Here is a 15,809-nt window from a genome sequence, read left to right on the forward strand (position 1 = left end):
CAGGGTCCAGGGCATGTTCTCAGTGAATGGGGTTGTTATTATGGATTCCCACAGTGGTTTGGGTTGGAGGGACCCTGTCCTGGTTTGGAATAAATTAGGGAAGACACAACAGTGTATCCAAGATATGGGATGGATATATGGGATAGGAGGCAGGTCAACCCAGAACAGACCCTAAATCCCATCCAGTGCCATGGCAGGGACACTTCCCACTATCCCAAGCTGTTCCAGTCCTGTCCAGCCTGGCTTTGGACACTTCCAGGGATCCAGGGGCAGCCACAGCTGCTCTGGGCACCCTAATTTATTTCCTGATGTTCTTGAGCATTCATCTCTTCAGCCTCTTTATTGATCCCATATTTTCCAGGGCACATATCTTATATTTTGTAATCATCTTTTGTAATCATCTTATCATCTTTCTTTTTAGGGATCTTTGCCTGTTTTTACTGGGTAGCAGAAAGCAAAACCCAACAGAATCAGCAGGACCATCAATAATGTGATGCCATGAGGGAGAGAATTATCTCAGTTTGGTTGAAGGAAATTGGGGTTTCTGTGTTCCTCAGGCTTCTTCCATGACTCAACTAAATAAATTTTTAAAGATCATCTCATGTTATTACACTTAAACCTCCAAAACCAAGTTTTTGACAGTGTTTCTTGCCCTGAAGTGTATTCTGGAAATGAAACAATCATGGAACAGGGATTGATTCTTCTGAAAAAAACTCCTTGAATCACAGAAAGGTTTGGGTTGGAAAGGAGCTTAAAGCTGTTCCAAGGCCATGGAGGAGAGAGGGAAATGGGGAGGGTTTGAGGAGCAGCTTGGTCAGAACACACCAAAGGAGAGAATTGTGCATGGTTTCACTCAGGCTTCCAGTTAAAGGAGTTTTAGTTATTAAAAATCCACATTGTGGCTTTGTTTTTCTTTAATTTTCAAATTTATCTTTAATTTTTTAAAATAGCAACATTGCCAGGTTTTCATCAGGCAGATGAATCTTGTTAGAGAACCTGCCTCCAAAGCAGCTTATGAGGAGAGAGGGGGTAATTTAAATTTTGGTACTTGATACATTAAATTTAAATAGTGGGAAACAGAATGCCTGTAATTACACAGATATTTACATATTAACAATGAAAGCTTTAATATGGTAAGTTTACTTAAATTTAAATGCTGGGAAACAGAATGGCTATCATTACAGATATTTACATATTAGCAATGAAAATTTTAATATGCTACGTTTACCTATATTTAAATGCTAGGAAACAATGGGTATAATTACACACATGTGTATCTATTAAAAATAAAATTTTAATGTGCTAAGTTTAGTCAAATTTAAATGCTGGCAAATAGAGTGGCTACCATTGCACAGATATTAACAATGAAAATACTAATATGCTAAGTTCTGTTCCTATTTCCTATAGCAAAACATATTTCATTTTTTTAAGTTAATTGGTGACTCCAGGCAGGGTCATTGATTGAGCACAATAATCTGAGTGATGCTGTTTTTCCTTCTCCTGACCTATTTTCTGAGGAGCTGGTACACCCTGGAACACTCTGGGTTAGAGGGGAGCTGAACAGGTAATTTAAGGTTCCACAAGTTGTTCACATTCAGGCCAAAACGTGCTAATCCCAAATCTGCCCTTTCACTGCCTCAGCACAAATTGCCCTGGCTGCGACACAACATTTTGTTTGGGAGAAAGTGTTTGGAGTGGCCCTGGAAGTGGAGCAGTTACACAACCCCTGCCAGCCCCAATCAGGTTACTGAGCTCTGACCCAGATGCTAAATTTGGCTGCTGAGCTGTGGCTGGCCCCAGCAGCTCTGCCAGGCTCCAGTGGGGCTGTGCTCCGCGCACAGCACCTGGGCGGGTGTGGGGACATTCTTGGGAAAACTCCTCACTAATCCTGGGGTGCAATCCCACAATCACAGACTGGTTTGGGTTGGAGAGACCTTAAATCCCACCCAGTGCCACCCCTGCCATGGCAGGGACACATCCCACTGTCCCAGGCTGCTCCAACCCCAATGTCCAGCATGGCCTTGGACACTGCCAGGGATCCAGGGGCAGCCACAGCTGCTCTGGGAAACTTGATTAGCTTGGAGTTTATAGGTTTTAGGGATTGTATTTGAGTGGTCTCTGATTGTAGGTTTTGGGAGTTTAGTTTGAGTTTTGGGTATAGAGGTTTGGGAGGTTATATTTTGATTGGATTTGGGCTTGTAGATTTGGGAGCTGTAGTTTGATTTGGCTTAGGTTTGGAGATTTTAGGCATTGTGTAGTTTTGTTTTGGGTTTGCAGGTTTGGGGGGTTGAAGCTTGGGGCTTGTAGCTTGATTTGGTTTGTAGGTTTTAGGGGTTGTATTTGAGTGGTTTTTGATTCAAAGGTTTTGTGGGTTGTATTTTGATTGGTTTTGATGTTTTAGTTGGAGTTTTCGGTTTGAAGGTTTTGGAGGTTGTATTTTGATTGGATTTGGGTTTGTAGACTTTGGGAGTTGTAGTTCAATTTGGCTTGGGTTTGAAAGTTTTAAGGGCTGTAGTTTTGTTTTGGGGGTTGCATTTTGATTGGTTTTGGGGGTTTAGTTTGAGTTTTGGCTTTGGAGGTTGTATTTTGATGGGTTTGAATTTGTAGATTTTGTGAGTTTTAGTTTGATTTGGCTTATGTTTGGAGGTTTTAGGGGTTGTATTTGAGTGAGTTTGGGTTTGTAGATTTTGAGAATTGTTTGATTAGGCTTGGGTTTGGAGATTTTAGGGGCTGTAGTTTTGTTTTGGGTTTGTAGGGTTTGGGGTTTGAAGCTTGGTTAGTTTTGGGTTTGAGGGTTGTAGTTTGATTTGGTTTGTAGGTTTTAGGGGTTGTATTTGAGTAGTTTCTGATTTGTAGGCTTTGGGGGTTGTATTTTTGGGGGGTTTGGGGGTTTAGTTTGAGTCTGGAGGTTTTGGATTTGTATTTTGATTGGATTTGGATTTGTAGATTTTGGGAGTTGCAGTTTGATTTGGTTTGGGTTTGGAGGTTTAAAGGGTTGTAATTTTGGTTTGGGTTTGTAGGTTTTGGGGGTTGTACTTGGGTTAATTTTGGGTTACAGGACAATATTAGGCCAAGCCTGATCAGCGCTGCCCTCTCAGAACTGTGTAGGGTGGGCAGAGACATCACCTCCTCCCATTTCACTCATGTTCAGTGGCTTGGCAGCTAATTAATCCTTAATCCATTTATTTTCTGCCTTGTTTGTGTAATGCTGAAATGCTTGAATTGAGCTGTTGTGCAAGGGGCGGTTGTTCCTTAGATAAACCCAAACAGACCCTTATGAGCCCTGTTATTGTCACCCAACAATCCCTCTGCTCAGATGACACCTGGGCAGTGAATTGAACCCAGATTTGTTGTTCCTCTTGGATTTCAGAGAAAGAATTCTATGTCCTCAGTCTGTGTTCTACCCAGGCTTGAGGAAAAGGAATTCTTTACAACCTGCCAGATCGAAATCATCCTTTAACCCACTTGTGACAATTCTTTTCCTCCCTGTTTTTGTTAAGCCTTCTTCTAAGGCAGCTGGTGTAGTCTGGGGAATCTCCTTAGAGAACTTTAGTTAAAAAAGCCAGACTTGGAGTTTCTTTGGATATCTTTACAAATGGATGGAGTAAGCATCTGGATCTGTGTGAAATTGGTGTTGAAATGGTGATGATGATGATTAATGACAAAATCTGTTACTAGTGCAGTTTTCTTTGCTTGTTGCCCCAACCCTGTTAGGGATCAGTCTTAAAATTCGTGAGAGGTGGCTTTGGATCCTGAAATACCTTCAGACAAGTCAGTCTCTGATTGTAAAAGTAATTTTTTTCACCCTCTATAAAGGTACCTTGCGTAATTTCAGGGATTAAGGAATCCAGGGATTCATCTGCCTGAACTGCCAAAAAAATCATTGTTCTGCTCACATCCTACATGTCCAGGTCCACTGTGCTTTTCCCAAGTGTGTGTTTAACAGAGCTGATTGCTTTTTGAACTGCAGATTTATAGAAAAATTAATCCAGAGTAAAATTAATCCAGAGTCTGTGGGAAGTTCTTCAGGAGGACAAAACCTTTGTCACTTGTTTTAAATCCGGCTGTGAGCAGCCCTGGGGGCCTGGGTGTGTCTCTGGTAACCCCTGCCTTGTGTCCCCAGGGAGAGTGCAGCTATGAACAGGAGCTCCAGCCTCACCTACGGATGGAAGATGTGAATATTCCAGGGAACAAAAGGAATCTCTCCATGGCCAAACCTCCTTGGGATCAGAGAGGTCACTGCTCCAGGAAAGACCTGGCAAAATCAAAACCAAAGCCAAAACCGTTCCCGCCTGATGCAGATGATGCTAATGGCAGTGAGCTCTTTACCACCTTTAAAATAACCAGACCCAAAGCTCCCAAAGGAGCTCCTGGACTCAATGAGGAAATGCCTGTGTTGCCTCAGGATCCTTCAGCCTCTTCCTCAGGAACAAGGCTTGCTGTGGCTGGACACTCTGACCAGGATGAGGGGCTGGAGGTGACATTTGATTTAAATGCATTTATTGACCTATGTGACAATAGTGACAGCCCTGAAGCTCCTGCCAGTCCAGTAGCACAGAAAAACAGCCCTGCAGGTAAAGCCTGTGGGTCCCTGGGGAGCATCCACAGGGATTCAGGGTATGAGACATCCCCTGTGGCCTCGGAGCTGTTTTATCTCCCCGAATCCTGCAGGGATTCCTTCACATTCCTGGGACAGCCCCAGGAGCCCTCGGGGCTGGAACAAATATTTTCCCAGGTGCAAAGGCTTCTGTCACAGTCCCCTCCCTCTGAGCATGAGCTGGAGGGTTTGGAAAGCATGATGAGGGATGAGGGAACAAGATCTCCTTCCCCAGAAGTTCTCCCCGATGGTCACTCAGAGGCACTGCAGGACAGCAGTTCCTCTGTGTCCCCAAAAACTGATCCTTCACTGCTGCTCCTGGAAAATCCCAAAGTGACAGTTCCCAGGGAATTCTGTGCCTCAAGAAGTCCCCATTTGTCCAAAACTCTGTCATCTACCCAGGCTGCTGCTGTTGAAGAGGAGCAGCTCTGGGATGAGAGCTTTGATGGGCTGTTTGACAGTGAGGAATTCCCTGACAACAACATTCCCAGTGTGAACCAACCCCTGACAAACGTCCTTTCAGAGGAGCCTTTCACTCCCAAGGACACAGGAGAGGCTGCCCTGGAAGCTCCAGGTGAGAAGAGTCTCCATTTGTTTGAGGATGAGGCTGGTGAGGATGAGGGCAACCCTGTAAGCACTGAGCCTCCAGCTAGGACCATCCCTAGGGCAGAGGGGGAGCCAGGCAGGGAATTCCCCTGTGTGAGCCCCATCCAGTCCTGCAGGGAATCCATGGGAACATCCCTGCAGAAGGATGATCCCTACGACTGCTCCCAGGACCTGTTCTCCGTGACCTTTGACCTGGGCTTCTCCATCGAGGACAGCGGGGATGAAACCTCTGAGGAGATCAGGAATGCTGATAACCCCAAAGTGAGTGCCCCAGGGGCTGAATCCACTGAGGGTGCAAAAATATCCCTGAGGGATGGCTCCAGGCTGGAAACCTCACCAGGATGGGACTGCAGAAGGCTGGAGAGAAAGAACATGTCCACACCACTGTCATTGCAGAGCAGGGGCAGGAATGACAGTAAAGGGACTGAGGGTGCTCCTGCTGCAGGGCCTGGCCTCAAGTCAGGGGGCAGCAGAATGGGAAGGGAACCCCCTGAACCTTTGCCTTCAGCACTTCTGACCCCAAAAAGCAGGAAGGGTGTGAATATCAAAGCTGTCAAAAGAATTCCTATGAAAGTCTTCTCCAATGCCAGGGAGCAAATTCTAGAGGTGCCTCCTGTAGATCAAGTCCAAGAAGACCCACAGAGACAGAACTTTGGGAGATCAGCCATGGACTCTCCTTCAGGAAGGACTGAAAGCCTGGAAGACACCAAACTCCATGGATCCCGTGGGTCTCCTGCTGCAGGTAGGAAATTTGGTGGGACAGATTAGACTTTCATGGTCAGGAAATAGGATCTTTTGGATCTTCACTTCGGTTTCATGACTGAGCTGGGAAGGTTCAAAGGAAGAGAAATAATGATGCTGGAAGTTGGGTCAATGAGGGGACATTCCCTGTGTTCTGTCCCTCCATCCCTTGTCCCCAGTCCCTCTCCAGCTCTCCTGGAGTCCCTTTAGGCCCTGGCAGGGGCTCTGAGCTCTCCGTGGAGCCTTCTCCTCTTCAGGTGAACATTCCCAGCTCTCCCAGCCTGGCTCCAGCCCTGGAGCATCTCTGTGGCCTCTCTGGCAGTGACATTTTCAGGCTCCTCTGGGTGCTGTCACAGGGATTTGTGTCAGAAAGTGCTGCCACAACTCTGCCTCTATCAACTTTTAACAGCTTCTTCTGGTTTCCTGCTTCTCTTCCCTTTCTCTGCCTCTCTGCTGCCTGGGGTAGTCACCTCCCCCTGGGGCTTTCCAGGGACGCAGGATTTATTGTCCATCCCAGCTGGAGATTATCTCTTGATTAACAAGGCTGAAGAGAACAATATTTGCCCTGTAGATCAATAAATAATCTCCTTTGGAGGTGCTTTTTTGAGACAGGCAGGGTTTGATTGCTCAGCTATAACAAAATTGTGTTGGTAACTGCAATTCTGGTGAAAGTTGTTTATTCTGTTTTCTGCAGGATGCAGCAGTGACAGCGAGGAAGAGATCGTTTTCCAGAGAAAAAACAAGATAAAAAAGAATGTTTTGAAGTCTCCTGATGTGAGTTTTAGAGAAAAATAATAGGCAAGAGAAGCAAAATGACAATTTAAACAGCAAAACACAAATGCTCTGTGCACTGATGTTCATCCTGTTTCCACAGGGGATGGATGAGAGCGACTTGGAGTCTCCAGTTCGGGTCACCAGGAAACGCCGGCGCCCTCTGAACGTGGTCAGCAATGAAAGGGGGCAGAAAGGATGGAAACTCATCCTGCTTCACTTCAGCTCCTCCCCAGGGTCTCCACAGATCCCAGGATCACAGAATGGTTTGGGTTGTAGGGACCTCAAAGCCCATCCAGTGCCATGGCAGGGATACCTCTCACTGTCCCAGCCTGCTCCAAGTCTGTCCAACCTGGCCTTGGGCACTGACAGGGCTGGGGCTTGGATTACTTTGGAGTTCTTGTTTGGCAGTGAAACATTGCAACAACCAGGAAGGGTGAAATAACTTGCCTGCCACAAAGCTTTGAACCCAACAAAGCAAATTCATGGCACATTTGACTTGATTTTTCTCCCAAATCCCATTTTTCTGTCCTGTTAGTTAGTGGGAGATGTCCTTGCCCATGGCTGGGCTGGCACTGGAGGAGCTTTATGTTGATGAAATTCTATTCTCTCTGAAATCAGTGAAATCAAAACATCCTTCAGTGCCAAAACTTTTTTTTTCTGTAATTATGACTACACTTTATTCCCTGTCTCAAATGTAAATTTCTCTCTGCACGACACTGGCATACTCCTTCCCTCTGGCTCCTAACACACAAAATTTCCTACTTGTTTTTACAAATACAAATGCATAGCCAGTGATTTCCAGAACTTCGTTCCTAGATAACCAACTTGTAAAAACTCAGTTAAGATATCCCATGTCCCCACTGGCCTGAGGATGCTAAATGAGATTCACACCAGCCTGGGGTTCAATGATCTGATGGAATTGTGTCTTGCTGTAGCCCTGCTTACTGTGTGTGTTCCGTGTTGCAGTCAGACACATCCAGTGAGGACAGTGGGGATTTCCAGCGGGGCAGGAGCAGCTCCAGAGCCTGGAACAAGCCCCAGGCAGGAGGAGCCAAACGGCCGCGGGTCAGGAGCAGGGTGACAGCCAAGGTGGGTGACACTGTGACCCTCTGGGGACACCCAGCTCAGGTCTGGAGCAGCTGGAATGTGGTGCTGGGGCTCTAGTAATAGTAATATAAAAACACCACCACCACCACCAGTAATAATAGTAGTAGTAATAATAATAATAATAGTAATACAGTAATAATAACAACACTCTAATAATAACAGAATAGAACAAATTTTAGTAAAAAATTATAATAAAATATAACAATCATGTGGTATATCATATATAATATAATGTATATTATATTATATTACATTTTATTGCATTATATTATCATGTTATTATATTATATTTATTAATAATATATTCCCTGTGAATCCCTTCCAGCTCACGGTATTCTGGGATTGTATGTCATAATAATAATTATATGATATTAATATCTTGTAACAAAACATAATAACAAAATATTATTAATATTATCATAACAACAGTAACTACAATAAAAATGCATTAGTGGTAGTATCATCGTCAGTACTGGGCTGCTTGCTCCTATGAATGATCCCCACTAGTGGCCTCACCCCTGGACATTTAATGCAGCAATGATCCCTCACCCAAAATGTTAAATCTCAGCTCAGTATTTAACTTCAGCAGGGATGGAGGCAGCACCAGACTTATTGAGGCTAAAAACTCTTAAATATTCATGACTGTGGTTGCACTGGGCAGAAATTGCCATAAGCAGAGCTCCAGGGCACAGTATGTTGGACATTTTTTATTTCTTTTAACAACAATCTTCATTATTAAGACTTCTCTTATGGTATCTATTTTATGTTCTGGAGTACAAATGGATAATCCATTTTCCAGTTTCATTTAGACTTTTTTTTTAATAGTGAAACCAAAAGGAAGAAAAGTATGCGTGTTTAGGAAATTTGTGTAAACTAAGAATTAAAATGTTTAGGTGAACATGAAAATCAGTACTGCAGTACAAGATACCTGAGAGTTCCATGAACTAAACTCAGATTTACATCGCTGTGCTTTTTATTCCAGGTATTCTGGAGGCAAACAGACCATTCTCTTGGAGTCATGGAGACATATAATTATTTTGGGTCTAATTTGTTGTTTTACTTTAATACTTTATAGCTGAAATTACAGGAGAAAAATGAACTCAATATAAAATATCTTGGAGAAAACATGCTCCTGAGTTAACTTGTTTTGTTTCCATGACCTTGAGAATGTTTTCTTGCCTGGTTTGGATGGAATTTAGAATCAAGTCTCCTGCACTGCAGTCACATGGGAAGTGCCTCATCTTCCCTGGACTGAGCTGCACCCTTGGAAGGGATTCATTGTTTGATGAATCCTAAATCTTATATCAGAAATACTAAATCAGATGAAATTCATCTAGTAGATGGATTCCCTTCCCAAGATAGATCTCTGCACTTGGAGCCATGGGGTGACCCAGGCAGAAGTCTCAGGGCAGTGCCGGTTAATTAGAGGTTAATTAGAGGCTGAGTTTTAATTACCCTGAAAAAATGGGGAGGGGGGTCACCACACTGATGAGAATATTTTACTGCAGCAATTTTTATCTGTCAGGATAAGTACATCATTATTCTTCAGTATTGTCAGATTATCCCTTTTTCTGACCCAGAGATGGGGCAACTGAGAGGAGTTTTAGAGACTTTTGTTCCATTTTCAGTCTCATGTGAAGGCTGAGACAGTACAGATGTTACAATTCACATCATCACAATCAGAAGCCAAACTATTTCCTAATAACAATCCATTAGAAGCATTTTTGGTCTGTCAGCTTTTGCCACACAGTGCTGTAAATGCCTTAAAGCCAAACATCTAAAATTACTCATGGGTTTTACTACAATGCACCTTCCACAGTTCTATTTCTCCAAAGTATCCAGTCTTGTTTGCCAGGCCATCCTTTAAACTTGTTTCCAGTTCCATTTCTCTCTCAGCAATGTCTGTCCTGTCCCATGGCATTTCTAAGTCAGCATTTCTTATCTCAGAGTTTGCACACAGATGCATGAGTCTCTGTGAGCCTTCTGCCAGGCTTTGGGAATTCCCTACAAATCCATTTCCCACAGGTATAACACAGCACACTTTTGAATCCTGTTAAACACTTCCTTGTGCCTGTGTGCAGGCTGCAGGGAGGCAGTTCCTGGAGGAGGAGGCTGAGCTGTCCCAGCTGGATGCTGAGGGGATCTCATCAGATGAGAGTGATGGGGCTGAGGATGAGCTGAGCCCGAGCCTGGCCCAGTTCCTGAACGATGATGGGGAACCCACACAGGCCGTCAATGGTGAGTGGGAATTCCCAGGGGATCCAAGAGCCAGGGTGTCTTCTTTGGAAAGACAGGTGTCTGGCAGGGAAAGCTGAAACTTCCCTTGGAATGGAGAATATAAACCCCCTCCCTTTGAATTATAATAATTTTGAAATTAAGGGGCTTTCAGATAAAGATATAGGAATAGAAATAACATTTTTTTACTAGGAATATTAAAAATACAAATGCAATAGTACCAAAAAAAAAAAACTAACAAAGAAAAGCAAGCCCTGCCAGAGTGAGAACACGAGCTGACCCCCTGTTGGTCAGGGGGTTGGTGTCAGCCCAATCCAGTCCTCCTGCAGTGACAGATGTGGTTCTGTTGGAGCAGAGATGATCCTGGAGAAGGGTCCAGTGGTGCTGAGATGGGTCCGGTCTCCCTCTGGGAATCCAGTGCAAACAGGCTGTGCTGGTGTTCTGAATGCCAGGTTTGATCCAGGTAGGAATGCTGGGCTCCTCCCCCTGGCTGGAGCCTCTCCCAGTGGGATGCTGGAATTGTATCAGCCATGGAGTGAGCCTGGATGGCCCATGAACAGCAGATATCCCCTGGAGGGAGGGTGGGTCCTGGAAGGGATAAAGATCACAGCCCCACCTGGTTTAACAGCTGCGCCATTAACAGAAGGCACCCACCCCTTCCCCCCTGGAGTTACGGGATAAAGAAAACACCTCTTCAACTGGTTTCAACAGATGGGAATCTGTTAAATCACAGCGGATTCCTGGGGTGGGAGCTGGGAGCAGTGACCTCCTCACCTGGGCTCAGGAGCTGCTCCTGCCACGACATTCAGGGCTCTGCCTGCCTGGAAAACCTCCTGCATCCTGAGGGAGCTGTGCCAGGGAGGGTCAGGATGGAGATCAGGGAAAGATTCTTCCCCCAGAGGGTGGAATAAGCACTGGAAAAGCTCCGCAGGGAACGGGCATGGCCCCGAGGCTGCTAGAGCTCCAGGAGCCTTTGGACAGCCCTGCCAGGGATGCCCAGGGTGGAATTGTTGGGGGGTCTGTGCAGGCACAGGGGCTGGGATGACAATCCCTGTGGATCCCTTCCAGCTCAGGATATTCTGGGATAGAATGGCAGCTTTCATGGTACAGGCTGGGTACACCTGGAATCCCAGAATGGTCTGGGTTGGAAGTGATCTTAAATCCCACCTAATGCCACCCTTACCATGGCAGGGTTACCTTCCACTGTCCCAGGCTGCTCCAACCCCAATGTCCAACCTGGCCTTGGGCACTGCCAGGGATCCAGGGGCAGCCACAGCTGCTCTGGGAATTCCAGCCCAGCCAGGAAATTCTTTTCCAGTCTCCCATCCATCCCTGCCCTCTATCCTCATAAGACCTTGGGCCTGGGCTTTGAGATTTCCAGAGATGGCTGGAGAATTGCAGATTTTTCCTTTGGAAAATACAGGGTTTTGGGAAACTGTAAAGAAATATGGAGAACACAGTGTACCAGCTATGAATTAACAGTTCTCTCTGTATTAATCCTGAATTCTTTTTTCTCCATTTTATTCCAGACTCTGCCATGAGGGGAATTTACCTGAGCTCTGTGCGCAGCCCTGCCCTTGGCAGCAGATACAAAATGGTCCATCGGGAATTCAACCCCGAGACTGTTTTCTCCCAGGTGGGAAGGGCAGGGCCTCCTCTCCTTGAGGAGTTCCCCTTGGGGGACCACAATGAGGGTTTTGGCCTGCTTTTTTTTGGTAAATTACAAGTCCCAACACAAAACTTCAGCCCAGAGAAGGGAAAAATCCAGGAAAACCTCAGAGCCCCTGCCAGGGCCTGAAGGGGCTCCAGGAGAGCTGGAGAGGGATGGGGGATGGAGGGACAGGACACAGGGAATGGCTTCAAATTGGAAAAGAGGAGATTTGGGTAGGATCTTGGGAAAGAATTCTTGGCTGGGCTGGAATTTCCAGAGCAGCTGTGGCTGCCCCTGGACCCCTGGCAGTGCCCAAGGCCAGGTTGGACATTGGGGTTGGAGCAGCCTGGGACAGTGGGAGGTGTCCCTGCCAGGGCAGGGATGGCACTGGGTGGGATTTAAACCCCTCAGCCCCAGTATCTGTGTGTGGGCAGGGCTGGATAAACCAAAGATGAGGAGCAGCAAAACCATTTCAGTTCTCAAAACTCCCTGGCTATGTTTTGCCCCCAGATTCCCGAGCAAGATGAATCTTATACTGAGGACAGTTTCTGTGTGGGAGATGAGGAGGAGGAGGCTCAGAGTGTCTGCAGTGAGGAGGAAGTGTGTGTGAATTTTGACCTGCTCACCAGCGAGGGTTTCAGCAGCAGCAGGAAGAGGTACCTGACCCGCCGCAGGAAGAGGCTGAACCAGGCCAGGCTGGCAGGCAACTCTCCTGCCCCTGTGCAGAAGAAGAAGCCATCCAGAATTATCGTCCTGAGTGACTCCAGCGAGGAGGAGATGGCAGCCAGCAGGGAGAAGCCCCTGGGAGCAGGGCAGGGCAAGGGGCAGCTCCCCAAGGCCTCTGCCTCCCCTGCCCAGCACAGGAGCGGGGCTGGGGCAGCCGCAGCTCCTCAAGACACACAGAGCCTGCTGGCCTTGGGAGCTTCAGTCTCTGGGGTGCAGGATCTGCCCCCAGAGCAGCCAGGCAGGAGCACATCCATCCCCCCCAGCTGCAAGAACACAGATCTGCAGGCTGCTGCTGAGGTCAGTGCTCAAGGAAAGCAGGGAGATCCTTGTGGGAAAGAATTCCTGGGCTGTTCTGAGGGCTGTCAGCAGCAGGAGTCAGGGAGTCATGGAATGGTTTGGGTTGGAAGGTGTTGCAATAACAAAGCAGCCAGGACTCAGTTTCTTCATGCAGGAAAAACCAATTCTTCATTCACAGAACTCATTTTTATACAGTTTTTACAGACCTTGTGTGCAACTCTTTAATTGGCCACTGGTTTTCTTCCCACTGAGTTCCCTGGCTACTAACTGGCTTTTTACCTTTCCATCAAACCTCTCTTTTCTTGGATTGTTTACTTATTTCCTTCACTGATTCTCATGGCACAGATCTATTGTTTATGCAGGTGCAAACTTCTTTTTTCTTACTAGAATAGTTTGTTATGTTAACTGCCTTCATTCTTATGATTTTTCCTTATGGGAACTTACAAGCTACTGCTAGTTTAGCTAGAGTAGCAAGGCCTAAACCATATTTTATAAGACCTTTCTTTTATATTATCAGTTAAGTAACAATGATACATTATTATATTATAGTAGCTCTTAAAGCCCACGTTGCTCCAACCTGGCCTTGGACACTTCCAGGGCGCATTTCCCTTTCCTTTCGTGCTAGAAGCTCTGTACTCCCAGAGAAACCTGGAGTATTTTAGGAGGGAACAAATGAATACTGGGATTATCTTCTCCCTTGGGTCTGACAGTCCTGGAGGATTGTGGATGTGTGTGGAACAGCAGTGTCCACTGATTCTTTGGGTTTGTAGGTAGAAAATCTGTCTGAACTCAGTGCTTTCAGCACCTCCCTGAGGTTGAGTTCCTGATCTCTCACACTTCCCAGTGTGATCACACATCATGATCTCTGTCCTTTACACCATCCAGGTTTTGTTGAACTTCTTAGTGAAAGCTGCTGCTTTTGTCATCCAAACTCTGGGATAATCAGCTCAGTTCAATGGGGAGACTGATACAGGGATTAAAGTGTCAACCTGAAAGTGTTGATATTGCAAAACATCCTTTTATTGATGACTTGATGTAAAACCCCCATGACCTGTGATTTTCAACCCTCACAGGTGTGCAGCTCTTTGAAGACCCACAGGAGCAGCTCAGGCTCAGTGTGTCCTGCTGTCCCAAATCCTTCCTCAGCCTCAGTTGGGATTTCCTGTAATCCTGGGGAGCACAGCCCTTCCCTGCCCGGGATTTCCCGAATTCCGGTGCAGCCCAGCCCCTCCCCGTGCATCCTGGCCGACAGCCGGGAGATCAGCTCGGGCCAGGCGGTGATCTCGTGCCTGCGGGCCGTGCACGGGCTCCGGGTGCAGGTTTGCCCCCTGGGCACCAGCGATTACATCGTCAGCAACCGCCTGGCCGTGGACAGGGTGTTCCAGTCGGAGCTGCAGAGCCCCGGGAACAGGAATAAACTCGGCCAGAGGCTGCGGCGCCTGCAGGACGTCTTCGAGAGGATCTGTCTCATCGTGGAGACTGACAGGGTCAGGCCAGGTGGGACACAGGGACTGGCTTCCCACTGCCAGAGGGAAGGGCTGGATGGGAGACTGGGAATAAGGAATTCCTGCCTGGGAGGGTGGGAAGGGGCTGGAATTCCCAGAGCAGCTGTGGCTGCCCCTGGATCCCTAGCAGTGTCCAAGGCCAGGGTGGACATTGGGGTTGGAGCAGTCTGGGACAGTGGGAGGTGTCCCTTACATGATGAGATGGGATGGGATTTAAGGTCCCTCCCAACCCAAACCATTGTGGAATTCCATGTCAGGAACAAGCACAGTTTTATCCATTCACAGACATTTGTTTTAATCCAAAAATCCAAACTCTGCCATGAAATGACTACTAGACAATAACAGGGTTTCCTGCCCTTCCACTCCTCAGGAGAAACATCCCGGTTTTTCCAGAGGACTCAGCACTATGATGGAGTCCTCTCAGCCTTGGTCCAGGCTGGAATAAGGATCCTCTTCAGCTCCTGCCAGGAGGAAACTGCAGCTCTGCTGAAGGACCTGGCTCTGCTGGAGCACAGGAAGGACGCTGCCCTCCAGGTGGCCACAGAGCCAGAGGGGCACCAGCGTGACATCCTCAGCTTCTACCTGAGCATTCCCAACCTCAGCTACGGAGCTGCCCTCAACCTCTGCCACTCCTTCAGCTCCATCACAGCCGTGGCCAACAGGTAATGCCAGCACAGGGCCTGCCAGGGGTTCCATGGGCTGCCAGGGGCTCCAGGGCCCAGCCTTCTCCTTCTCCTCCCCTGGAACCAGGGAATTACTATCTGCACCTTTCCTGCTGGGACAGCTACTCAGGAAGAGCCTTTCCCACCCTCTCCCAGGAGCTTTCCTGTCCCATCTCAGCTCTTCGCACATTCCAATCCCTCCCGGCTGAGCAGCCCAGGGCACTGACACCGGCTTTGCTTCCACCCTCCCTCCTGCTGCCCCAACTTCTCTTTACCATTGGCATTCCCTCTTTTCACTGCTCAGGTGTGCTGCCAGCCCTCGGGCACCTTTGTAGAGGTGACTGCAGCAGCTCCCGGTGCTGCCCCATCCCGAACTCCAGGGGCTCCCGGGGCTGCCCCATCCAGGGCTCCTCCCGTTCCCTCTCTTGCAGTTCGGTCCCGGAGCTGGCGGCGGGGGCGCGCCTGAGCCGGCCCCAGGCCGAGGAGCTCCATCGTTTCCTGCGCCACGACTTCGACTTCCAGCTGCTGCCTGAGCCCCTGTCCAAGGGGAAGAGCTGAGCCTGGCACTGCGGACCCTGCACTGCACTTTACCCAGTGGGGATTGAATGTAAATGATATAAATAAACATTTGTCAAACCTCAGCGTATGGGAGCTGCGCTGCTCTGCCTGGCACTGCCCCATGTGTCCCCAGCGTCCCCGGGCTGGGGGATAGTACAGCTCTGGGGCAGGGCTGGGGGCCATCATCCCGAAATGCCTATAAAAACCACAATAATGGCTCCAGTACTTTGGCAAAGCTTTGGGGAGGGGACGCAGCATCACTGCCATCACTGCACCACTGAGCCCCGTGTCCCCGGGACAGCGGTGGGATTCTGGAGGCTCCGGGGCAGCCCCTTTCCCGTTCCTTGGTG

The 15,809-nt window shown here is 47.7% G+C and overlaps 1 protein-coding gene across 2 annotated transcripts in view; it reads left to right on the top strand.

The window, feature by feature from the left end:
- Positions 1 to 15,542, top strand: part of FANCM (FA complementation group M) — a 54,597-nt gene extending 39,055 nt beyond the window's left edge. For both annotated transcript variants that reach the window (XM_066321464.1, XM_066321465.1), the window contains exons 14-23: positions 4,124 to 5,945; positions 6,639 to 6,718; positions 6,819 to 6,887; positions 7,685 to 7,807; positions 9,907 to 10,063; positions 11,590 to 11,696; positions 12,222 to 12,734; positions 13,808 to 14,231; positions 14,610 to 14,901; positions 15,333 to 15,542. In XM_066321464.1, coding sequence (XP_066177561.1) covers positions 4,124 to 5,945; positions 6,639 to 6,718; positions 6,819 to 6,887; positions 7,685 to 7,807; positions 9,907 to 10,063; positions 11,590 to 11,696; positions 12,222 to 12,734; positions 13,808 to 14,231; positions 14,610 to 14,901; positions 15,333 to 15,459 — 3,714 coding nt within the window. In that variant the 3' untranslated portion in view covers positions 15,460 to 15,542. The remainder of the gene's footprint in view (positions 1 to 4,123; positions 5,946 to 6,638; positions 6,719 to 6,818; positions 6,888 to 7,684; positions 7,808 to 9,906; positions 10,064 to 11,589; positions 11,697 to 12,221; positions 12,735 to 13,807; positions 14,232 to 14,609; positions 14,902 to 15,332) is intronic.
- Positions 15,543 to 15,809: the final 267 nt, after the last annotated feature.

The sequence above is a fragment of the Sylvia atricapilla genome, chromosome 6, assembly GCF_009819655.1.
Source record: "Sylvia atricapilla isolate bSylAtr1 chromosome 6, bSylAtr1.pri, whole genome shotgun sequence".
Taxonomy (NCBI): Eukaryota; Metazoa; Chordata; class Aves; order Passeriformes; family Sylviidae; genus Sylvia; species Sylvia atricapilla.